This window comes from Panthera pardus, unplaced genomic scaffold, assembly GCF_024362965.1.
Source record: "Panthera pardus isolate Hobbes unplaced genomic scaffold, ASM2436296v1 HiC_scaffold_1, whole genome shotgun sequence".
NCBI lineage: Eukaryota > Metazoa > Chordata > Mammalia > Carnivora > Felidae > Panthera > Panthera pardus.
This window is the reverse complement of record NW_026526654.1, coordinates 71,124,563-71,149,670: the sequence shown is the minus strand read 5'-3', so window position 1 is coordinate 71,149,670 and position 25,108 is coordinate 71,124,563. Positions and strand designations below refer to the sequence as shown.

The following is a 25,108-nucleotide window of genomic DNA, read 5'->3' as shown; positions in this document are numbered from 1 at the left end:
TCGGAACGTCCTAATGTATTTGTGTAGTGTCATGATGGGGTACAAATTGGAAAATTAAAGAGAAAAGATGCCACTTAGCAACCCTGTGTCCCATTTTCAAAATGCTCCATGGAATAAATTCCTTCCTGAAGGTGATTTTCAGAATGACTTCATTCCTTGTTTATGGGGATGATGCTACAAATCCTTTTCAAACTGGATTTCTCTTCTCTCACCATTTTTCAAACCCTTTGTGTTAACCTTCCTTTTTAAAAACTGCTATACCACATATACCACATCCGGACTTGGGGTTTTGAGTGGCAAAGTTTAGAAATGTGAAGATTGAACCGGATAAACCTAACAAAGGCATAGAAGGGCAAGAGGTATGACTTGAGCACTGCTGACCCCTTGATGAACATACCGGTGGCTGTAGACGCCTTGCTGCCTTCCTCGGAAACCTCAATCTTGGCTTTGTGGATCGCTTCAGAAACATAAAAGCCATCTTGGCCTAATCCCAAGAAATAAAAATGTGAATTGCTTATTTCCATTTTTAATGCATTTGGCTTAAGGATTTGAGCGTACTTTTAAAGAACGTACTTAATGACAGTCTCATGCTGCTTACTATAGCTAGGGAGAGATTTGTTTGGAAAATTCTGAAGCTGCGATTTTTTATGTAACTTTCAAAACCTCAGATTTGGTGAGTTTAATAAATAACCCCTCCCAAATTAATATTTAGAGCTGGGCCCTGTTTTTTCAATGTTAATTTTCCCAAGTAACTTGTAGTTCATATGGAAATCCTCAGCCAGTATTTTCACCAGAGGATGTGTCAAAATGCAGATTCTGGAGTCCAAGAATCCTTTTTCAGCCAGCTTCTGAGATGGTCTCCCTTGAATGCTTTCTTGGACTGCATTTTCAGAGCCACTTTTAAATGACAGTTACAGGTTTGTACTATGGGCCTTAAAAGGCATAACTCAGTGTATTAAAAATGTGTCTCAAGCTGCATTCTATATACTGAGGTATATCAGTTATGCAATTAACTTGCATGGGCTAGCATCTGGAAAGATAATGAGAGGTCAGAACTATAATAGTTGTGTGCTATCAACTTCAAAGATGTAAGCTTAGCAAATAGGGATAGGAGTGATTAAGTTGGAGGAACTGACAGGTTTTTGTAATTTAACCATTAATCATTTTTAAACAGCTCTCCACAGTGAAATGGTACTTGACCATATAATATTGAAGGAAAGTAAGAACCTTTAGAACTAGAAGAAACTTCAGAAGTCAGTTATACCAACCCTTTCATTTGAGAATGAGCTGTTAAGTGATCTGAAGTCATGCACTTGATAGAAGTAGAACTTGGGCATTTGCAGGTTTTCTGACCGTGCAGCACCCATTTCTACCCCACCCCTCCACACAAACAATGCCACCTTTCAAAAAGTGTATTCTAGTCACCTCTCGCATGCCACTGGAAAGGGGTCTGTGGCATGAGCCTTAAAATAGTCATTTCAATATACATGCTGTATTTAGAGAGAGCTGTGTTTCATCTTAGACTAATTAAATTGTCTTGCATTTTTCATGCACATACAAGGAGAAGCAAATGAATGTCGTGAGAGCATAAAACCAGCCGAGTGTAGGATATGCAGCAGGTTCATCCATCTTCTAAATAAGGTATACCCAGGAAATTGTGAGTTGGCTGTATTTGTTGTAAGAAACAGTTATTTTCCAGCATCATTGAAGGGGACCAGACAAGGGCCAGAGGAAGGGAAAAATCAATGGAAACATTGATCTGGTATCATTTGTCCTAAAACCAGTAAAGAATCTGATTTATTTAGATTTATTTAGAGACCTAGTTGGTCTCTAGGATCTGTAGGATCTTTTAGAAAGTAAATTTATCTCTAATTAATTGTCTCTCTCATTCGTTGAATGAACAAATGCAGTGCCAGAGTTAGAATTCTGTGGATGAAAAAAAAATGGTTCTTTGATGGTCATGAGGTTTTACTAATCTGTGATTTCATGACTATGGTATGGTGTCTGAACATTTAAGATAAGTGTTAATGAAGCTAGCAGAAGTTCACTGTGAAACTCTGTATCAGCTAAAATGTAGTAAATGTGGTTGTGTTAGAGACCAGGCACCTTGACACAGTGTGAAAAATGGGACCAACTGGTATGAGTGAGTCTTTGGTTAGATAGATTTGGCTATTACAATTTCTGGACACTGCAGTCAAGGAGCTTCATTTAAAGAGATTTTCTCCATCACACTACAGGAGTGGCCCGATAATTGACGGTTACATGTTGGCACAGCCAAGAGCCGTGGCCTGTCTTGCCCCAGCATCCACACCTCTCTTAAATTATATCTCTGGTAAGACTTAACATTTCAGAAGACCAACATTTGTGATCAAAATAAGAATTCAGGAGTCATCTGTAGGTTTGCGTTTTTCTTCTTGTGTGATCTTGTATTACAGATCCCTATTTGCTTGCTTTTGTCAAGTAGCTACTGAAATGTTATGCAACTAATGAAGTCAACCTAGAAGAATCCAAGCACGGAGGAATCTTCCTACTTTGGGCTCGTCTTTTCCTGTTGGCATTGTTGGCAGTTGCTTTGTGCTGTTGAGGATCATACAACCTGTTTTCCCCAAATTTGTTCCCAGATTGTTTATAGGTGCTATTCTATAAAAAGGGTTCCATGATGAATTAAGATGGGAAATGCAGGTTGAATAGTTTCGTGCTTTTGTTTTTACTAGTGGACTTCTTAGAGCTGATTATTTGCTATTGTTTGTAGTGAATCTCTGCAGGAAGACTGTAATATGTAGTGTTTAACCATAGAAAGACCCACACCATCCCCTGTCTCTAAATTGACCAGATTAGCATTCTGGGAAAGTGTAGCCCCTATAAACCATTTGCTCCTATATTACATTTCATTATCCAAAGCAAAGTAGTAAGATTCTTCCTACCCTTCCTCCTGGCATACTCTCCACTCTTCCATAATATTGTCAAGTGTTTATGTCAACCTTTCTTTTTAGATTGTTAGCTTCTAGAAGGCAGAAGCTATTTTATCAGTTTTAAACCTTTTTTACTTCACCTAACATAATAATGCTTGGTACATCTATGTGTTCAGTAAACGTTGGATGAGTGAATAATAGACACTCCTCATGTTGTACATTTGTTTCATTTCTCCATAAAACAGCTGCCTTAATATTCTTTAATCTGATTTCACCTGTAAGGAAATGTTGGTTGGTATCTATAAAATCATAGGGGTACAGTACAGAATAGGTCTTTGGCAAGTTTCACCCAAACAACTGTTTCAGTGTTCGTAGAGACCATCATTCTTTGTTCGTAGAGACCTCTTTCCCCTTTGTTCGTAGAGACCATCATTCTTTGTGTGTGGTTGATCAGTCTCAAAAGGCTTAAGAGTCTTCTTCATAATGACATTGTGTAAACACAAGACTTGGAAAATGTAAACCAATATCCCAACATTTGATCCTCAGCTTCTCATAATGTAGGATAAACATCATTTGCTGTGTTATTTGCCTTTCCAATTATTATTACTTACTATTGACAAATTTAGTGCTTTAAAAAAGTTATTACCAGAATTTCCTTCTAGTTTATCTTTCTCCTCTTTTTATTGCTTAGTTGTAAAATATGGAATGTGTCCGTAAAATATGGAATGTAAAATATGGAATAGCACTGAGCCCAGGATATAGAGAGAGATTACTAAAAAGAATCTAAAATGGCCCCTGAAGCCAGGATGTGGTTTGTTGCTTTCTCTGTTCTCCTCTTGCCCACTTCTCTTGCCACCCTAGCTTTATTGGATTATAACTGATATAACATGTAAGTTTAAGGTGTACAATGTGATGATTTGATATATGTATATACTGCAAAATGATTACCACAATAAGATTAGTTAACACATTCATTGCCTCACATAGTTACACTTTTTTTTGCGTGTATTAAATTGTAAGATCTATTGTCTTTGCAACTTTCAAATAGACAGTACAGTATTGTTGACTATAGTCACCATGCTGTACATTACATCCCTAGAACTTATAACTGGGAGTTCGTACCCTTTGACCACCTTCACTCAACTCCCCAACTCCCCCGCTCCTTGCCTCTGGCAGCCATCAATCTACTCTGTGTTTCTATGAGGTTTGATTTTGGTTTAGGTTCCACATGTAAGTGAGATTATATAGTGTTTTTCTTTCTGTATGATTTATTTCACTTAGCATAATGCCCTCAAGGTTTTTCTATGTTGTTGCCAATAGCAGGATTTCCTTCTTTTTTATGGCTAAATACTATTCCATCAAAATATATATACCACAGCTTCTTTATCCATTCATCCGCTGATGGACGCTTAGGTTTTTTTCTGTATCTTGGCTATTGCAAATAATGCTGCTGTGAACACGAGGGTGCAGTTATCTCTTTGACAGTGATTTAATTTCCTTTGAATACATACTCAGAAGTAGAACTGCTGGATCATGTGGTAGTTCTATTTTTATTTTTTGAGGAACCTCCATAGTGCTTTCCATAGTGGTTGGACTGATTTACATTCCCCTCAATAGTGCACAAGGGTTCCTTTTTCTGTATCCTTGCCAGTATTTGTTATTTTTTGTCTTTTTGATAATAGCCATTCTAACAGGTATGAGGTGATATCTCACTGTAGTTTTGATTTGCATTTCCCTGATGATTAGCGATATTCATCATATTTCCATGTGCCTGTTGGCCATTTGAATAATCTTATTGGGAAAAACGTTCGTTCAGATACTCTGTCCCATTTAAAAATCAGATTGTTATTATTTGCAATTAAGTTGTGTGAGTTCCCTATATATTTTAGATATTAATCTTTTAGATATGTGGTTTATAAATATTTTCTCCCATTCTGTAGGTTGCCTTTTCATTTTGTTAGTTGTTTCTTTTGCTCTGAAGATGCTTTTAGTTTGATGTAGTCCCACTTGTTTATAGCTTTTGTTGCTTATACTTTTGGTGTCCGATCCAAAAAATCGTTGCCAAGACCAATTTCAAGGAACTTTTCTCCTATGTTTTCTTCTAGGAGTTTTATGGTTTCAGACATTTAAGTCTCTAATCCATTTTGAGTTAATTTTTGTGAATGTTATAAAATAGGGGTCCAGCTTTATTCTTTTGCATCTGAATATCCGGTTTTCCCAGCACTCTTTATTGAAAAGACTATCTTTTCTCCATTGAGTAATCTTGGCTTCCTTGTCAAATATTAGTTGACTGTATATACATAGATTTAGTTCTGGGGTCTTGATTCTGTCCCATTTCCCTATGTGTCTGTTTTTATGCCAGTACCTTACTGTTTTGATTACTATATATTCATAATACAGTTTGAACTCAGGAAGTGTGATCCCTTTAGCTTTGTTTTTTTCTCAGGATTGCTTTGGATATTTGGGAATTTTTTTGGTTCCATATGAATTTTAGAGTTTTTTTTTTCCTTTCTATTTCTGTGGAAAATGTCATTGGCATTGGCATTTTGATAGGGAGTGCATTGAATCTGAGGATTGATTTGGGTAGAATAGACCCTTTAACAATATTAATTTTTCTAATCCATGAACACAGGATATTTTTCCATTTATTTGTATATTTTTCAATTTCTTTCATCAGTGTGCTGTGGTTTTCAATGTAGAGATAGTTCACCTCCCTTGGTTAAATTTGTTCCTAAGTATTTTAATGTTTCTGATGCAACTATCAATGAAACGGAATTGTTTTCTTTATTTCTTTTTCAGGTACTTCATTGTTAATGTAAAGAAACACAACTGATACCTGCATGTTCATTTTGTATCCTGCAGCTTTACTGAATTCATTGATTTATTGTAATTATGTGCCACTATTACAATATTAGAATTACAATCTAATTTTGACTATATATTTACCATTACCAATAATTTTTATATATTCATACATTTTTACAACATTAATTAGCATCCTTTTATTTCAACTTGAAGAATGTCCTTTAGCATATCTTGTAAGGTGGGTCTAGTGGTGATAAACTCCCTTAGTTTTGTTGGTTTGGAAAACTTTTATCTTTGCTTCACTTGTGAAGGACAACTTTGCCAGGTATACTATTCTTGGTTGACAGGGTTGGTTTTTTTTTTCCCCCTCCAAAATTTTGTATATGTCATTCCACTATATCCTGGCCTGTAGTTTCTGTTGAGAAATCCATTGGTCATCTTATGTGGGTTCTCTTGTATGTAACTTGTTTCTTCTCTCTTGCGGCTTTTAAAGTTCTTTGACTTTCAACAATTTAATTATAATGTGTCTTGGTGTAGCCTTTTTTGGGTTCAACCTATTGGGATTCCTTGGGCATTAGGAATCTGGAACCCCCTTTCATCTCCCCATGTTTGGAAAGCTTTCAGCCATTACTGCTTTAAGTAGTTTCTCTTTTTTACCCCTCATTTTTTGGAATTCTCATTATATGTTTTTTTTCTGTGGAGTCCCCAATTCCTATAGGCTTTCTTCACTCTTTCATTCTTTTTTTTTTTTTTTTTTTTTTTGCTCTTCTGACTAGATAATTTCAAACGACTTATCTTCTAGTTCATTGATTCTTTCCTCTGCTTGGCTGAGTCTGTTGTTGAAGCTCTTTATTGAATTCTTTGGTGCAGTCATTGTACTCTTCAGCTTTAGGATCTCTGTTTAGTTTTTTTGTTTTGTTTTGTTTGATGGTTTCTATTTCTTTCTTGAACTTTTAATTTTGTTCATGCATTGTTTTCCAAATATTGTTTAGTTGTCTGTGTGTTCTTGTAGTCTGCTGAACTGTTTTAAGAGGATTATCTGAATTCTTTGCCAGACAGTTCATACATCTCCATTTCTTTAGGGTAGTTATTGGAGCTTTATTCATTTCTTTTGATGATGTCATATTTTTCTGATTTTTCATGATCCTTGCTTCTTTGTATTGGTATCTGTGCATTTAAGTGAGTAGTCTCCTTTTCCAGGCTTTACAGGTTTGCTTTGGCAAGTAAAGACTTTTACCAATTAGCTGATAGCATTTGTGGGTAGGTGGGGCTTGCTATCAGGATCTCTATTTGGGCAAAGCCTCTCCATGTGCTCTGAGGTTGCAGGGGGATGCTGCTGGCTGGGTTCTGTGGTTGGGTGGGACTGCTGGTTGGGTTCTGTATTCAACTGGGTCTGCTGGGTGGGCTCCCTGTTTAGGTGGGGCTTCTGGCTATGACCCACTGTCAGGTTAAGCCACTAGCCCTGCAATCAACTCTGGTCAAATGGGGTTGTAGGCTGTGTTCCCTGACATAGTAGTGCCACTGGTTGGACACCATGACTGGGTAGTTATGGGATGGGCTCCACGATCCTTCCTGGTCAGGTGGAGTCTCACACTGTGATTCCCAAGTGGATGGTGCTGCCGGCTGGACTCCATGTTCAGGTGGGGCTGCCAGCTGTGCCCTGAAGATGGGTGGGGATGCAGACTGGGCTCTGTGACTTGGTAACACTGTGGGCTGGGCTGCAAGGCTTCCCAAGGTCATTTCTTCAGGCTCTTTGGTTACTTGGGGGTAGGGAATATGCTCAACAGTTGGGCAGGGCTGCTGGCCAGGATCTCTGCCCAAGCACAGCTGTAGGATGGACTTCTCAGCTATCTGAGTTCTCTGGTCAGGCTTCCTCAATGGATGGGACTTGAGATTATGCTTAGGTGTCGGGCAGGGCTGTGAATTCACTTTTCTTCAAGGTAGAGTGGTAGTACGGTCCATTGATTAGGTAGTATAGTCCACTGACTGTAGAATCAGGCAGAACTGCCAACCAAGCTCTCTAGCCAGATGGGGCAACCAGGCTGGCTTTGTAAGTGGGAATTGCTTTTAGCTGAGGTCTTTGCTTGGGTACTGCGACAGGCAGGAACATGGTCTGCCAAGGTTTGAAGGCTGGTTCATGTAAGGCTTGCCCTCCCGCCCCATCTCTATCTGATTATTAGTTATCTCCAGGAGGCAAGATCTGAATAGACCTTCTAGAAAGTGTCCTGGAAGAGTTGGGTGTCCACCTTGGCTCCCTTTTCTCACTGGAGAAACTGTAGTAGGCCTGGAAGGGCCCTCTTGGTGCACTGCCGTGTCAGCCTGGAGGAAGGGTGATGCAGTCCGAGTGTAGCTGCTCCTCTTACCTTTCTAATGTGGTCCTTCTCGGTCTCTGTGGTTCAGAGGGGTGCTTCAGCTTACATCTGGGAGCTGGGATTTTCACAGTGGTGACTTGTCTATGGATAGTTGTTAGGTGGCCTTCTTGGGAGGGGAACTGAAGTTGGGAATGATCTATCTGACAATCTTGCCGACCTAGTGCAGTGCTGATCAGTCATCTGGTGTGGCATAAGTTAACTTCAGTATGCAACCAAACAACTATGTGTGCTTTGCTCATTTAAGTTGTATAACTTGGAGCTTGTAGTTCTTACCGAACAGAGTTCAGAACCTAGTTACTCCTTTGTAAAAGTCAAGAATAAGATAGTTTCTTCAAAGGTTTAAGTTTGTGCAAAAGAAGTATTTCTTGGATTAGGAAGCATGGTTTGTATCAAAGCCTGCTTATCCTTCTGATTACTCAAGAAGTAAATCTCTAGCTGATATCTTTAGTGTAAGTGAAGCTGGAATCACTCTTAAAAGCTTTATAACATGTAGTATCAAGGGTGCCTGGGGAGAAAAATGATAGCCTAGGCTCACTTGGGCCTTAAGATGATATTGAACAAGTTTTTTTCAGACAGCAAAAAAGGATTTGATGCCATGAAGGAAGAGATAGGCGAGTAGTGACTTTTAAATGTGGAAGGAGAACTTGAGTAAAGTGATTCTGGGCATTGGAACCAAATGGAGAGGAAAGGCCAAATGTCCTGTAGTTTGAGCTTCTGTCAATAGTACAAAACTACTTGGTAACTTCTCGTTAATTGTAAGAAGGGAGACCAGCATTTTCTGATGACTTATTTTCTGGCAAGCTCTCTGCTGATAGTTTGCGATATGCTGAGGAATTTTATTTCCATAAGTAAGATATGAGATGGGTGGTAGCGACCTCATTTTAAGAATGATGAAACTATTTGTTAGACAGAGTCAGTCACCATGTCTCTATAATTAAGTCAACAGCTCACTTAAGCATAGAAGTGACTAGTCTCTTGATTATGTTTAAAGAAGGGCATTGGAAAGCAATACTTTAGTTGGTAAACCTTATCCGTAAAGGTCAAGATACTAAATACTTTAGCAACTGCAGGCCATATGGCGTCTGTTGCAACTGCCTAATTCTGCAGTGTAGCAGGAATACAACCATAGATGATCTGTAAAAAAATGGGAGTGGCTATGTTTCATTAAAACTTTATAAAAACAGGGATGGGTCATTATTTGGTGATACATCTTATTAGAGGAACAAAACTTTATGGGAGAAGATAAGGCTGATGTGTTTTATCATGTAAGATATTTGAATTCAAGCTTCACACTTGGCACATGCTAACTGCTTGATAAGTAGTTAACAACTTAAATCAATGAGCCTATATTTCTGCTGATTTGAACAAATATACATAGACCTTAATTGCATTATAAAAAAGGTACCAAAAAAAAATGTTCTTTCTAAAGGAGGTTGCTTGTTACATCTTGTCAGGAGAGCTTATGGGCCTTGAAAATCTTTACTAGTAGGGGAGCTGCATGATGTGGGTCAAGCTCAGTCCTGTTTGAGGACACAGGATTAATGGCACTTTGAGATGTACTTCCAGGACATAAAGGCAGAGAGATTAAGAGCTATGAAGGAACAATCAATGTCATAGTGATTAACTGAATGTAGTGTTGTAGAAGAAAAGGTAAAAATGGCCCCAGAGTTTTGAACTAGAATGATCAAAAGAAGAATAGTATCATCATCAACAACAGGAATGCCCTAGCTGAGGTCTGGAGTCACAAGAAGACACTGTGATTGCATTTTGTACATTATTACAGATAGAGCATACTGAAGTTCTTAATCCCTTCCTCTTTCCTTGACCTCTGATCCTTTCACTCTACTGTTCTTCTATTCCCTACAGTGTCAGATTATGCCTGCATCACCATGGAAATTTTCTGGTTGAGTCATTCAACCAAGTCAACAATATTTATTGGATATCCACAGTGTGCCAAGCATTGTTGGGGGCACTGTGCCCAAACTTGACTAGTGCTTTGATTATCTCTTTGCATGTCTAGGTAATGAGTACACAGCTGGTGGGTTTTAAACACTCTAGAATAGATCCTTCCTCCTGTGCTTTATTTGATAAGTAACTGCCATTTAGCCTGTCTGGTCACATCTAAAGCACAAGCCAAGACTGCTTTTGTGGACCAAATTCCTGTGTGTGTGTGTGTGTGTGTGTGTGTATGTGTGTGTGTGATTGCTTAAAAAAGATTTTGAGTAATGCTTTAGAAAACTCTGTGTTATGAGGTTCTAGCATTTTAAGTGGAGATTCTAAAAAAAAAATAAAGTGGAGATTCTGAAGCTCTTTGGGCACAGAAAGTATCAAGGTCAATGAAGACGCCAATGGATATTAGTATCCAGAGCAGAAACAAACCTGAGCCTTTGGAGTTAGAAATAGTTTATCTAATGGTTTCTGAGAGGATTCTGGAACATAAGGTTTTGGCATTCCATTCTTTTTGAATATTTGATGTAAGTTCCCTGTCAGATCATAAGCAAATACAGTTCCTATTGATTAGTAGTAGCATGTCCACTAGGGGCAAATAAATTTAATATGGACTTTGGGAAGGAGAACATTTTAGGGCAAGGTTACAGGTACGTGAGTAACTTGAAGAAAGGAAGTTGGGTGGTTGAGGGAAAGTCTCAAGGTTAGCTTATTAGAAGCCAGAAGTGATACAAGGAGGGAGGGAGAGGGAGGAGGTAGGAACAAAGGGCGACTGTGAGGCTGGCATGACAGTGGGAGGTCAGAATGAAGACCTCTGTTGTTGAATCACTGTCTCTGGCAGGTTCCTAGTCATGATAGGCAGAGGGAGGGTGAGTTGTATTGTGTTCTCCGGCTATTGACCTCGCCCTGAAGGTGGTCTCCCAAAACGGCGCTTAAAGGTTTCAAGAAACACTCCTCCCCCACAAAGTCCAACCCATTTGACTGTTATCTGAAGCAACATATTTTTATATAAAGCAAAGCTCTTTCTTTATCCTTTTAAAAATGTTAACTCTGACTGTACCATTGAAACCTCTGTAGATGAAAATCCCTTAATCAAAGTATGACAAAGCTGCCCCCAAGCACAATGCCAAAAAGCTTGAAAGAAGAAGTGTTACCTGAAATTCCTTTCAAGTTAGCTTTGAGTGGATCAAAAAGATCGGTGACTCCCCAAGAATTTAAAATGCTTTTTAAATTGAAATGATTTTGGATCCTGAATCTAAAAAACAAAAGCAAACCATCAACTTTCATTTAAAAATCTCATTCAAAATATTTTCATACACACCACGACTGCCAAACTCCCTAACTTGGAAGTCAGGGATCTCCAGCCTCATTTCCAGCTTTGTATTTCATAGCTCCTTCTCATAAACCCTACACACTGACTAGTCTGACCACACAGAGCTCTCTCCCACCTCTGTATCTTTGCTTCTGCTGTTCTTTCCAGGTCTTTTCCATGTCCTTTGATTGCCTTTGAGTTACTACTCTTTCCTCCAAGTCCAATGCAATTGTGATCCCCTCCTCCCCTCTCCAGCTGTTTTGTGGCATTTGGTCTTTAAAGCCCCATTAACACTTTTTATGTTCTGCTCTTTGGATGTATAGAACATTCTGCTTCCTATTACTGTTATCTATGATATTGTAAATGGCTTGAGACGCTATCCCAGTTTTTTTTAAATTTCCTAATAGTAACTAATATTTAATGGGTGCTCACCATGTGCTAGGCACTAGTTTTTTTATGTGGATTACCTATGTGCTTTATGTGGATTATCTAATTTCATCTTCACATAATTATGTTATTATTATCCTCATTTTACAGGTGAAAAAACTGACGCCTAAAGAGATTAAGACACTTGCCCGAGATGACATAAAGAGTACGTGGTGGAGCTCAACTCAAAGCAAGGCTGTTTGAGTGCAAAGCCCGTGCCCTTGGCATCTACACTTTGCTACCTCCTGTCTCCTGAGGCATCTCACATAGTAGGTGCAGAAAAGAAGTTGTTGACTAATCAACAACTAATAGAGTGTCTCATTTAACATATTTATATTTGATAAGACATATTTTTCTGTTTGCTGGGTGCAGTGTGTGTCTTTGATGCACAGGAGGGAAGGAATGCAAGTTAAAGTTTTGGTTTTCCTAATAAGTCCTGAGAGCAGGAAGAATCAACACACCAACTTTGTAATATTTCTCCAAGGGCCAGGCATTTGCAATTTTACTGTTCAAGGAGGCTTTAAAAGGATTGCTCACATTATTTTTCTTTGAAAATAAAAAAGTTTGAAATGGCATTTAGACGGTCTTTTTGTATAAACTCTCCAGAACTTGTACAAGAGTAAAAATACTGGAAAAGACCATTTACTATCAAAGGTTTTCATTGCCATACGAGACAATGTGCCCAATATTTTAAACAGAAGTATCAGATTTTCCCATAAATATATGTTTTGGATCTTTAGAACGATTTCCCAAAAAGATACATATGCTTTCTCCAACTATGCTGACATTCTCAAAACAATTTTGCATTACCTCTTCTGAAATTTTCATAAATGCTTAAAACACATTCTTTTTGAAAACTCTTAATACTGAAACACAGTGGTTAAGAGCATGAACTTGGGAGTTCAATGCCAGGGTTTGAATCCCAGCTCAGCCTCTTACTAGCTGAGTGACCTGGGGTAAGTTACTTTACCTCTCTTTGCCTCAGTTTCCTCATTTGTGAAATGAGCATAATAGTAGTTCTTAGTTCTTAGCTTTGTGAAAATTAAGCGAAATAATTCTTATAAAGTGCTCAGAACAACGCCCAGTACAGCTCATACACTTCAATGCTACCATTGTGGTTTTAGTGTTTCTCAGGAATATTAAGAAAAAGCTAAGGGATATTGGAAGCCAAATATGGTGATTATGGTAGTTGATAAAACTGGGTAATATCATTTTTAGTAACTAAAGGTAATAGTGAGGTATGACCATAAAAGGCGAGAGTAATTTTTTTTAAGTTTATTTATTTATTTTGAAGAGAGACAGACAGAGAGAGAGAGACTGCACAAGTCGGGGAGGGGCAGAGAGACAGGGAGAGAGAGAATCCCAAGCATTATCCGTGCTGTCAGCTCAGAGCCTGACATGGGGCTTGAACTCATGAACCGTGAGATCATGACCCGAGCCAAAATCAAGAGTCAGACGCCCAACCAAATGAGTCACCAAGGCACCCAATTTTTTTCTTATATGGCTATGAAGGCCAGCTCAGAAGAAATGTTTCAAAAATATCTTGAGTGGAAAAACTGCCCTTTACCAAAACCAGACAATGATATCATGAGAAAAGAAAACTAGACAAATATCCCTTATGAATAAAGATGCAAAATCCTCAACAAATACTAGCAAATTGAATCCAGCAACATATAAATCCCATCATGACCAAGTGAGATTTATCCCAGGAATGCAACATATGAAAATCAATGTCAAACACCGTATTAACAGAATAAAGGACAAAGGTCACATAATCATCTCCATAAATGCAGAAAAGCGTGTGAAAAAAAGCCAACACTCTTTCATGAAAACAAAAATCACTCAGTAAACTTGGGATATAAGAGAACTTTTTCAACCTTAAAAAGGGTCTCCACAGAAAACCCACAGCTTGCATCATACTGAATGGTAATGGTAAAAGACTGAACGCTTTCCTCCTAAGATCAGGGATCAGACCAGGATGTTCACCACTTTTATTTAACATCGTAGTGATAGGTGTGCAGGGCAATTATGCCAGAAAAAGAAATAAAATGCGTCCAGATTAGAAAGGAAGAAGTAAACCTATCTCTATTCACAGATGACTTGGTCTTGTATATAGAAAATCTTAAGGAATATATACACACAGAGGAAAAACTACTAGAACTAATAAATGATTTTGCCAAGGTGACAGGATGAGAGATCAAGGTACAAAAAGTCAATGGCTTTTTTTATATTAGCAATGAACAGTCTGAAAATAAAATCCCATTGATAACAGCATCAAAAGGAATAAAATACTTAGGGTTTTAACAAAAGAAATGCAAAACTTGTTTACTGAAAACTAAAAACTAAAAAACATAATTGAAAGAAACTGAAGAAAACATCAATAAAGTGAGAAACATCCCGTGTACAGATTGCAACAGCTAATATTGTTAGGAAGCAATATTCCCAAACTGATCTACAGAGTAAATATAATAATCATCAAAAGTTCAGCTGCCTTTTTGGCCAAAACTGATAACCTGATCCTAAAATTCCTATGAAAATGTATGGAACCCAGAATAGCCAACTAATTCTTGAAAAAAGAAGAACAAAGTTGAAGCACTAACATATCCTGATTTCTAAACATTATAGTAATCGAGACTGAATAATACTGAGTAAATTGTAGACATTTATGCCTATAGAATAGAATTGAAAGTCTAAAAATAGATTGATAATTATACCTGAGGGAGAGAGGGAAGATGGCGGCGTAGGAGGACGCTGGGCTCACCGCCTGTCCTGCTGATCACTTAGGTTCCACCTACACCTGCCTAATTAACCCAGAAAACCGCCAGAGGATTAGCAGAACGGAGTCTCTGGAGCCAAGCGCAGACGAGAGGCCCACGGAAGAGGGTAGGAAGGGCGGCGAGGCGGTGCGCGCTCCACGGACTGGCGGGAGGGAGCCGGTGCGGAGGGGCGGCCGAGCAGAGCCCCCGGGTCTGGCTGGCAAAAGCGGAGGGGCTGGACGGACTGTGTTCCGACAGCAAGCGCGACTTAGCGTCTGGGAGGTCATAAGTTAACAGCTCTGCTCAGAAAGCGGGAAGGCTGGAGGACAAAGGGAGGGAGAGCTGCTGAGCCCCCGGACGGCAGAGCTCAGCTTGGCGGGGAACAAAGGCGCTCGCCAGCGCCATCTCCCCCGCCCATCCCCCAGCCAAAATCCCAAAGAGAACCAGTTCCTGCCAGGGAACTTGCTCGCTCCGCGCAAACACCCAACTCTGTGCTTCTGCAGAGCCAAACCTCCGGCAGCAGATCTGACTCCCTCCTGTGGCCACAGGGCCCCTCCTGAAGTGGATCACCTAAGGAGAAGCGAGCTAAGCCTGCCCCTCCCGCCCCCGTGCACCTTGCCTACCCACCCCAGCTAATACACCAGATCCCCAGCACCACAAGCCCGGCAGTGTGCAAGTAGCCCAGACGGGCCACGCCAACCCACAGTGAATCCCGCCCCTAGGAGAGGGGAAGAGAAGGCACACACCAGTCTGACTGTGGCCCCAGCGGTGGGCTGGGGGCAGACATCAGGGCGGACTGCGGCCCCGCCCACCAACTCCAGTTATACACCACAGCACAGGGGAAGTGCCCTGCAGGTCCTCACCACTCCAGGGACTATCCAAAATGACCAAACGGAAGAATTCCCCTCAGAAGAATCTCCAGGAAATAACAACAGCCAATGAACTGATCAAAAAGGATTTAAATAATATAACAGAAAGTGAATTTAGAATAATAGTCATAAAATTAATCACTGGGCTTGAAAACAGTATAGAGGACAGCAGAGAATCTCTTGCTACAGAGATCAAGGGACTAAGGAACAGTCACGAGGAGCTGAAAAGCGCTTTAAACGAAATGCAAAACAAAATGGAAACCACGACGGCTCAGATTGAAGAGGCAGAGGAGAGAATAGGTGAACTAGAAGATAAAGTTATGGAAAAAGAGGAAGCTGAGAGAAAGAGAGATAAAAAAATCCAGGAGTATGAGGGGAAAATTAGAGAACTAATTGATACACTAAAAAGAAATAATATATGCATAATTGGTATCCCAGAGGAGGAAGAGAGAGGGAAAGGTGCTGAAGGGGTACTTGAAGAAATTATAGCTGAGAACTTCCCTGAACTGGGGAAGGAAAAAGGCATTGAAATCCAAGAGGCACAGAGAACTCCCTTCAGACGTAACTTGAATCGATCTTCTGCACGACATATCATAGTGAAACTGGCAAAATACAAGGATAAAGAGAAAATTCTGAAAGCGGCAAGGGATAAACGTGCCCTCACATATAAAGGGAGACCTATAAGACTCGTGACCGATCTCTCTTTTGAAACTTGGCAGGCCAGAAAGGATTGGCGCGATATCTTCAGTGTGCTAAACAGAAAAAATATGCAGCCGAGAACCCTTTATCCAGCAAGTCTGTCATTTAGAATAGAAGGAGAGATAAAGGTCTTCCCAAACAAACAAAAACTGAAGGAATTTGTCACCACGAAACCAGCCCTACAAGAGATCCTAAGGGGGATCCTGTGAGACAAAGTACCAGAGACATCACTACAAGCATAAAACATACAGACATCACAATGACTCTAAACCCGTATCTTTCTATAATAACACTGAATGTAAATGGATTAAATGCGCCAACCAAAAGACATAGGGTATCAGAATGGATAAAAAAACAAGACCCATCTATTTGCTGTCTACAAGAGACTCATTTTAGACCTGAGGACACCTTTAGATTGAGAGTGAGGGGATGGAGAACTATTTATCATGCTACTGGAAGCCAAAAGAAAGCTGGAGTAGCCATACTTCTATCAGACAAACTAGACTTTAAATTAAAGGCTGTAACAAGAGATGAAGAAGGGCATTATATAATAATTACAGGGTCTATCCATCAGGAAGAGCTAACAATTATAAACGTCTATGCGCCGAATACCAGAGCCCCCAAATATATAAAACAATTACTCATAAACATAAGCAACCTTATTGATAAGAATGTGGTAATTGCAGGGGACTTTAACACCCCACTTACAGAAATGGATAGATCATCTAGACACACGGTCAATAAAGAAACAAGGGCCCTGAATGATACATTGGATCAGATGGACTTGACAGATATATTTAGAACTCTGCATCCCAAAGCAACAGAATATACTTTCTTCTCGAGTGCACATGGAACATTCTCCAAGATAGATCACATACTGCGTCACAAAACAGCCCTTCATAATTATTAAATAATTGAGATCAGACCATGCACACTTTCAGACCACAATGCTATGAAGCTTGAAATCAACCACAGGAAAAAGTCTGGAAAACCTCCAAAAGCATGGAGGTTAAAGAACACCCTACTAACGAATGAGTGGGTCAACCAGGCAATTAGAGAAGAAATTAAAAAATATATGGAAACAAATGAAAATGAAAATACAACAATCCAAACGCTTGGGGATGCAGTGAAGGCAGTCCTGAGAGGAAAATACATTGCAATCCAGGCCTATCTCAAGAAACAAGAAAAATCCCAAATACAAAATCTAACAGCACACCTAAAGGAAATAGAAGCAGAACAGCAAAGGCAGCCTAAACCCAGCAGAAGAAGAGAAATAATAAAGATCAGAGCAGAAATAAACAATATAGAATCTAAAAAAACTGTAGAGCAGATCAACGAAACCAAGAGTTGGTTTTTTGAAAAAATAAACAAAATTGACAAACCTCTAGCCAGGCTTCTCAAAAAGAAAAGGGAGATGACCCAAATAGATAAAATCATGAATGAAAATGGAATTATTACAACCAATCCCTCAGAGATACAAACAATTATCAGGGAATACTATGAAAAATTATATGCCAACAAATTGGACAACCTGAAAGAAATGGACAAATTCCTAAACACCCACACTCTTCCAAAACTCAATCAGGAGGAAATAGAAAGCTTGAACAGACCCATAACCAGCGAAGAAATTGAATCGGTTATCAAAAATCTCCCAACAAATAAGAGTCCAGGACCATATGGCTTCCCATGGGAGTTCTACCAGACATTTAAAGCAGAGATAATACCTATCCTTCTCAAGCTATTCCAAGAAATAGAAAGGGAAGGAAAACTTCCAGACTCATTCTATGAAGCCAGTATTACTTTGATTCCTAAACCAGACAGAGACCCAGTAAAAAAAGAGAACTACAGGCCAATATCCCTGATGAATATGGATGCAAAAATTCTCAATAAGATACTAGCAAACCGAATTCAACAGCATATAAAAAGAATTATTCGCCATGATCAAGTGGGATTCATTCCTGGGATGCAGGGCTGGTTCAACATTCGCAAATCAATCAACGTGATACATCACATTAACAAAAAAAAAAAGAGAAGAACCATATGATCCTGTCAATCGATGCAGAAAAGGCCTTTGACAAAATCCAGCACCCTTTCTTAATAAAAACCCTTGAGAAAGTCGGGATAGAAGGAACATACTTAAAGATCATAAAAGCCATTTATGAAAAGCCCACAGCTAACATCATCCTCAACGGGGAAAAACTGAGAGCTTTTTCCCTGAGATCAGGAACACGACAGGGATGCCCACTCTCACCGCTGTTGTTTAACATAGTGCTGGAAGTTCTAGCATCAGCAATCAGACAACAAAAGGAAATCAAAGGCATCAAAATTGGCAAAGATGAAGTCAAGCTTTCGCTTTTTGCAGATGACATGATATTATACATGGAAAATCCGATAGACTCCACCAAAAGTCTGCTAGAACTGATACACGAATTCAGCAAAGTTGCAGGATACAAAATCAATGTACAGAAATCAGTTGCATTCTTATACACTAACAATGAAGCAACAGAAAGACAAATAAAGAAACTGATCCCATTCACAATTGCACCAAGAAGCATAAAATACCTAGGAATAAATCTAACCAAAGATGTAAAACATCTGTATGCTGAAAACTATAGAAAGCTTATGAAGGTAATTGAAGAAGATATAAAGAAATGGAAAGACATTCCCTGCTCATGGATTGGAAGAATAAATATTGTCAAAATGTCAATACTACCCAAAGCTATCTACACATTCAATGCAATCCCAATCAAAATTGCACCAGCATTCTTCTCGAAACTAGAACAAGCCATCCTAAAATTCATATGGAACCACAAAAGGCCCCGAATAGCCAAAGTAATTTTGAAGAAGAAGACCAAAGCAGGAGGCATCACAATCCCAGACTTTAGCCTCTACTATAAAGCTGTCATCATCAAGACAGCATGGTATTGGCACAAAAACAGACACATAGACCAATGGAATAGAATAGAAACCCCAGAACTAGACCCACAAATGTATGGCCAACTCATCTTTGACAAAGCAGGAAAGAACATCCAATGGAAAAAAGACAGTCTCTTTAACAAATGGTGCTGGGAGAACTGGACAGCAACATGCAGAAGGTTGAAACTAGACCACTTTCTCACACCATTCACAAAAATAAACTCAAAATGGATAAAGGACCTGAATGTGAGACAGGAAACCATCAAAACCTTAGAGGAGAAAGCAGGAAAAGACCTCTCTGACCTCAGCTGTAGCAATCTCTTACTCGACACATCCCCAAAGGCAAGGGAATTAAAAGCAAAAGTGAATTACTGGGACCTTATGAAGATAAAAAGCTTCTGCACAGCAAAGGAAACAACCAACAAAACTAAAAGGCAACCAACGGAATGGGAAAAGATATTTGCAAATGACATATCGGACAAAGGGCTAGTATCCAAAATCTATAAAGAGCTCACCAAACTCCACACCCGAAAAACAAATAACCCATGAAGAAATGGGCAGAAAACATGAATAGACACTTCTCTAAAGAAGACATCCGGATGGCCAACAGGCACATGAAAAGATGTTCAACGTCGCTCCTTATCAGGGAAATACAAATCAAAACCACACTCAGATATCACCTCACGCCAGAGTGGCCAAAATGAACAAATCAGGAGACTATAGATGCTGGAGAGGATGTGGAGAAATGGGAACCCTCTTGCACTGTTGGTGGGAATGCAAATTGGTGCAGCCGCTCTGGAAAGCATTGTGGAGGTTCCTCAGAAAATTAAAAATAGACCTACCCTATGACCCAGCAATAGCACTGCTAGGAATTTACCCAAGGGATACAGGAGTGCTGATGCATAGGGGCACTTGTACCCCAATGTTTATAACAGCACTCTCAACAATAGCCAAATTATGGAAAGAGCCTAAATGTCCATCAACTGATGAATGGATAAAGAAATTGTGGTTTATATCCACGATGGAATACTACGTGGCAATGAGAAAGAATGAAATATGGCCTTTTGTAGCAACGTGGATGGAACTGGAGAGTGTGATGCTAAGTGAAATCAGCCATACAGAGAAAGACAGATACCATATGTTCTCACTCTTATGTGGATCCTGAGAAACTTAACAGAAACCCATGGGGGAGGGGAAGGAAAAAAAAAAAGGCGTTAGAGTGGAAGAGAGCCAAAGCATAAGAGACTGTTAAAAACTGAGAACAAACTGAGGGTTGATGGGGGGTGGGAGGGAGGGGAGGGTGGGTGATGGGTCTTGAGGAGGGCACCTTTTGGGATGAGCACTGGGTGTTGTATGGAAACCAATTCGACAATAAATTTCATATATTAAAAAAAAAAAAGTCTAAAAATAAACCCATTCATTTATGATCAATGAATTTCAAGAAAGTTACCAAGAAAATTCAATGGAAAAACAAATAGTCGTTTCAATAAATGGTACTGGGACACAGCAATTGCCCTTCTAGGTATTTACCCAAAGGATACAAAAATACAGATTCAAAGGGGTATATGCCCCCTGATGTTTATAGCAGCATTATCAACAACAGCCAAACTATGGAGACAGCCCAAATGTCCATCGACTGATGAATGGATAAAGAATATTATGGTTTATACCCATACACACACACACACACACACACACACACACACACACACACACTCACACTGGAATATTACTCAGCCATCAAAAAGAATGAAATCTTGCCATTTGCAATGATGGGGATGGAACTAGAGTGTATTACACTAAGTGAAATAAGTCAGTCAAAGAAAGGCAAATACCATATGATTTCACTCATATGTGGAATTTAAAAAACAAAACATGATATTAGGGGAAGGGAAGGAAAAATAAAATAAGATAAAAACAGAGAGAGAGGCAAACTATAAGAGACTCTTAGAGAACAAAGTGAGGGTTCCTGGAGGGGAGGTGGGTGGGGGGATGGGCTAAATGGGTGATACGCAATAAGGAGAGCACTTGTTGGGATGAACATTGGGTATTATATGTAAGTGATGAATCACTAAATTCTCCTCCTGAAACCAATACTACACTACACGTTAACTAACTTGAATTTAAATAAAATCTTGGAAGAAAAAAAATCACGCTGGGACAACTGGATAACCACATGCAAAGAATGAAATTGGACCTCTACTTCATTATACATACAAAAATTAATTCAATGAGTCAGAGACCTAAATATAAGAGCTAAGACTATAAAATTGCTAGAAAAAACATAGACATAGATCTTTGTGATCTTGGTTAAACAATGGTTTCTTAGATACGACATTAAAAGAAGCATAAGAAACAAAAGAAAAAATAAATTAACTGAACTTCATTAAAATTAAAAGCTTTTGTACTTCAAAGGACATCCTCAATGGTTAGAGTGGAAGAGAGCCAAAGCATAAGAGACTCTTAAAAACTGAGAACAAACTGAGGGTTGATGGGGGGTGGGAGGGAGGGGAGGGTGGGTGATGGGTCTTGAGGAGGGCACCTTTTGGGATAAGTACTGGGTGTTATATGGAAACCAATTTGACAATAAACTTCATATATTGAGAAAAAAAACAAAGGACATCCTCAATAAAGTAAAAAGACGACCCATGAAATGGGAGAAAATATTTGCAAATTATATATCTGATAAAGGACTAATAACCAGAATATATAAAGCACCATGACAACTCATCAATAAAAAGACAACCTATTTAAAAATGGAGAAAAGATTCAAATAGATATTTCTTCAAAAGAGATATGTAAATGTTCAACAAGCACATGACAATATGCTTGACGTCATCGGTCATTAGAGAAATGCAAATGGAAGTCACAATGAGAAACCACCTCACACCAACTAGGATGGCTACAGTAAAAAAGATGGGGGTTTTCCTCTCCTGTAGTTGTTGTTACTGTTGTGGGGTCAGACAGGTTGCATCCATCTTGCCTCCAGCCTGACCGAGAAGCCAAAACACAGAGGAGGGCATTGCTAGAGGGCAGAGGAGGTGATGTCTTCCCAGGTAATGTAACTAAGAATAACTATATACTTCCTAAATGTAAGCTTTGTAACAACCCTACTTTTTAAGCCAAATTTGGGAAGACAGTCTTTGTCTTCTCCCCACCTTCCTTCCCTCCACAATTCAAAACAAGATTGTAGTAAAATATACACAACATAACCATTTTAAGTGCATAATTCAATGGCTTTAAGAATATCCACATTGCTGTCCAACCACCACTGTTATCTTTCCACCACTCTGGAACTTTTTCATCACACCAAACTGAAAGTCTGTACCATTAACCGTGAAGAGGGACTTATGAAAAAAGATGGACAATAACAAGTGTTGACAAGGGTATGGAGAAACTGGAACCTCTTGGATCGCTGGTGGGAATGTAAAATGGTGCAGCCCCTTGGAAAACTGTCTGGTAGGTCCTCAAAATGTAAAGGGTAGAGTTAACACATGACCCAGGATTTTCATTCCTAGGTATATAACCAAGATCATTGAAAATATATATCATAGAAAAAGTGTGCACATGAAAGTTTTATAGGACCCAAAAAGTGAAAACAAGCAAAAAGTTTCCAGGCTCCTAAATGTCTATAAACTGATTAATGGATAAGTAGAATGTAGTATATTCATACAATGGAAAATTATTCAGCCATAAAAAAGAATGAAGTATTGATACATACTCTGATAAGGACGGACCTTGATGACATCGTGCTAAGTGAGAACAGCTAGACACAGAAGGGCTACATGCGGTACGATTTCATTTATGTGAAAGGTAGAGTAGTATAGACAAATCCATTGAGAGAAAGTAGATTAGTGGTTGCCTAGGAGTAGTGAGGAGAAGGAATGTGGAGTGACTGCTAATGGGTATGGAGTTTCTTTTTGAGGTGATGAAAATGTTCTGGAATTTGATAGTCGTCATGGTTGCACAACTTTGCCCATTTACTAAAAACCTCTGAACTGTACACTTTAAAAGAATTTTATGGTTATGTGAATTGTACCTTCATTTAAAAAAAAAAAGAAAAAGAAAATACCCATAGGAAAGCACAATCCACACATGACGATGATCAGTAGCTCTTGGAAAGGAAGCCCAAAACTTCTGAATATATGAGATCTGATGGATTTTTAAAATACTTATGCACAAACAAACAAGGAGAAAAAGAGACACGAACAAAAACCAGACTCTGAAATACAGAGAACACGCTGGCAGTTGCCAGAGGGGAAGTGGGGGTGGGGGGAGGGATGGGTGAAATAGATAAAGGGGATTAAAAGTACACTTACAATGAGCACTGAGTAAATGTAGAGAATTGCTGATTTGTTATACTGTACACCCGAAACTAATACAACACTATACATTAGTTATACTTCAATAAAAAAATACATCACTTCTTTTATGAGAAAAAAACACGCTTAGCATCCTACTATGTTGATCTAATAACCAAGCGTTTTATTCATTAAACAAATATTTTTTTGACATTATTAGTCTTTCTTGTGAGGCATTACGTTATTATGGATATAAATGACCCTTGTTAACACTCATTGTTGGCTTTCTTGATTATTCTTTTGGTATGCTAAGGTCCCTAATGAAGACTAATTGTCCCCATACATTTTATTTTACTTCTTCATAAATAAAATATTACCTCAGAAGCTAGATATCATAATTCATCCAGAATCTATGGATACACCGTTGGTGAAGCTTAATCCTAAGGCTCACCTCACCGCCACACGATATTTGCACCGCTACCCACAGTGTGCAAAAGTTTTTGCTCTTGCTAAATGAAAAATGCAGGGTAACTATAAAGCAGATCATATTAAATGAGGAATGAATGATTTTCAGAACTAGAGGTAAATTCTTGCCCAAAAGTTGACCTGGTCGACCATGGTCCAAAGTTTTGTACCCAGATTTAGACCTAAGATAGTTTAAATTCTTTCTCTATTTATTCCTTAAAGGATTTTGAAGCTGGTTTCTTTGCTTGGCGAGTTTGGCTTTGTGAAACAGCCTCATTTTCCCAATACCTTCTATCCTTCTTGGACAGCAGGCTTGATAGCATTAGGGAGATAAATTATGGTAACCAAACATTTTTTTAACAAGTGCTAACTAATGCTGTGTTACTATGATCTTTGCCTTCCCATCCCGTCCCTGTCTTCAGGGTTTTTCAGCATCATTCCTCAACGCTGCGAGCTCTACAGGTGGCATCAGAGACAGCGGAGGACTCGCAAACGAGCTGGGCACTTTCCTGGGGACTCTTCCTTACAGCAGCTGCTCCAGGATGAGGCCAGCCATCTGTCTCCTAATTCTGAAAAGATTTCGACAAATTTCCTGCACCAGGTTGCACTGTCTCCCTACTTTTAACATTGAAAGCTTCTCTTCCTTCACTGAGCTTCTCTCAAATATGACAGAAAGATGAAGGTTGCTTCTGTTCCATGCCAGAGAGATCTGTTGAAATTTCTTGTCTTTGTGCCTTCATTTGAGGTCCAAGCATTTGGTTTGGAGAGACATAAACTTGATCATAGAGTTACGTTCACCTTCTGGTTATGCCAGATCCCGCTCTAGACCTTGGCCCTTAACTCACTGGGTCTCTCCTTGTGTGTTTTTATTGCAGTGTCTGGGCTTATTTTTAACTGCTCAAAAGAGCTCTGCCAAGGCCTCTGGCTCAGTGCTGCTGAGGGCCTGGTCAACAGAGCAGGTGGTGGCAGCCAGCAGAAAGGAGCATGAAGAATCCACATACTGAGTCCTGGGGTAACGTTCCTCACTTAATGCTGGTCTACAAATTAATTACAGATTTACTCTGGTTTCAAATGTGCCAGAGAAGCTTGTCAGTTAAAGAAGTTCAAAAAGGAATTCTTTGTAAAGTAATGAGTTTTGCAAGTAGGTTTTGCTTTGGGAAAGGAAAATCTAGAACCGCCATTTAACTTTTTGACAATTTGCATTTGTACCTATTGGATTTTCTCAAAGAATGGTTCACCTCTATTTACAAAGAATGAGAACCTTCAGCATAGAGACTAAAAGTCTTGAATTTTTATGCCTTAATTTGCCTTCCAGTCAGAATTATCTT

General features: G+C 39.1%; 1 protein-coding gene and 1 long non-coding RNA gene across 4 annotated transcripts in view; one reads left to right on the top strand and one right to left on the bottom strand.

Moving 5' to 3' along the window:
• The window catches only part of SERPINE3 (serpin family E member 3), a 44,808-nt gene that overhangs the window by 7,913 nt on the left and 11,787 nt on the right, over positions 1-25,108 (bottom strand). For both annotated transcript variants that reach the window (XM_019447632.2, XM_019447630.2), the window contains exons 6-7: positions 11,191-11,291; positions 398-484 (exon numbers count right to left, since the gene is read on the bottom strand). In XM_019447632.2, the coding sequence (XP_019303177.1) occupies positions 398-484; positions 11,191-11,291 (188 nt within the window). The remainder of the gene's footprint in view (positions 1-397; positions 485-11,190; positions 11,292-25,108) is intronic.
• LOC109265987 (uncharacterized) lies at positions 67-24,810 on the top strand. Of its 2 annotated transcripts, XR_002079459.2 has the most exons (5): positions 67-917; positions 1,562-1,641; positions 2,238-2,332; positions 11,886-12,043; positions 24,203-24,810. It is a non-coding gene; the product is annotated as an uncharacterized LOC109265987 (long non-coding RNA). The 2 variants fall into 2 exon arrangements; XR_002079458.2 differs by lacking the exon at positions 24,203-24,810 and having other exon boundaries at positions 11,886-12,349.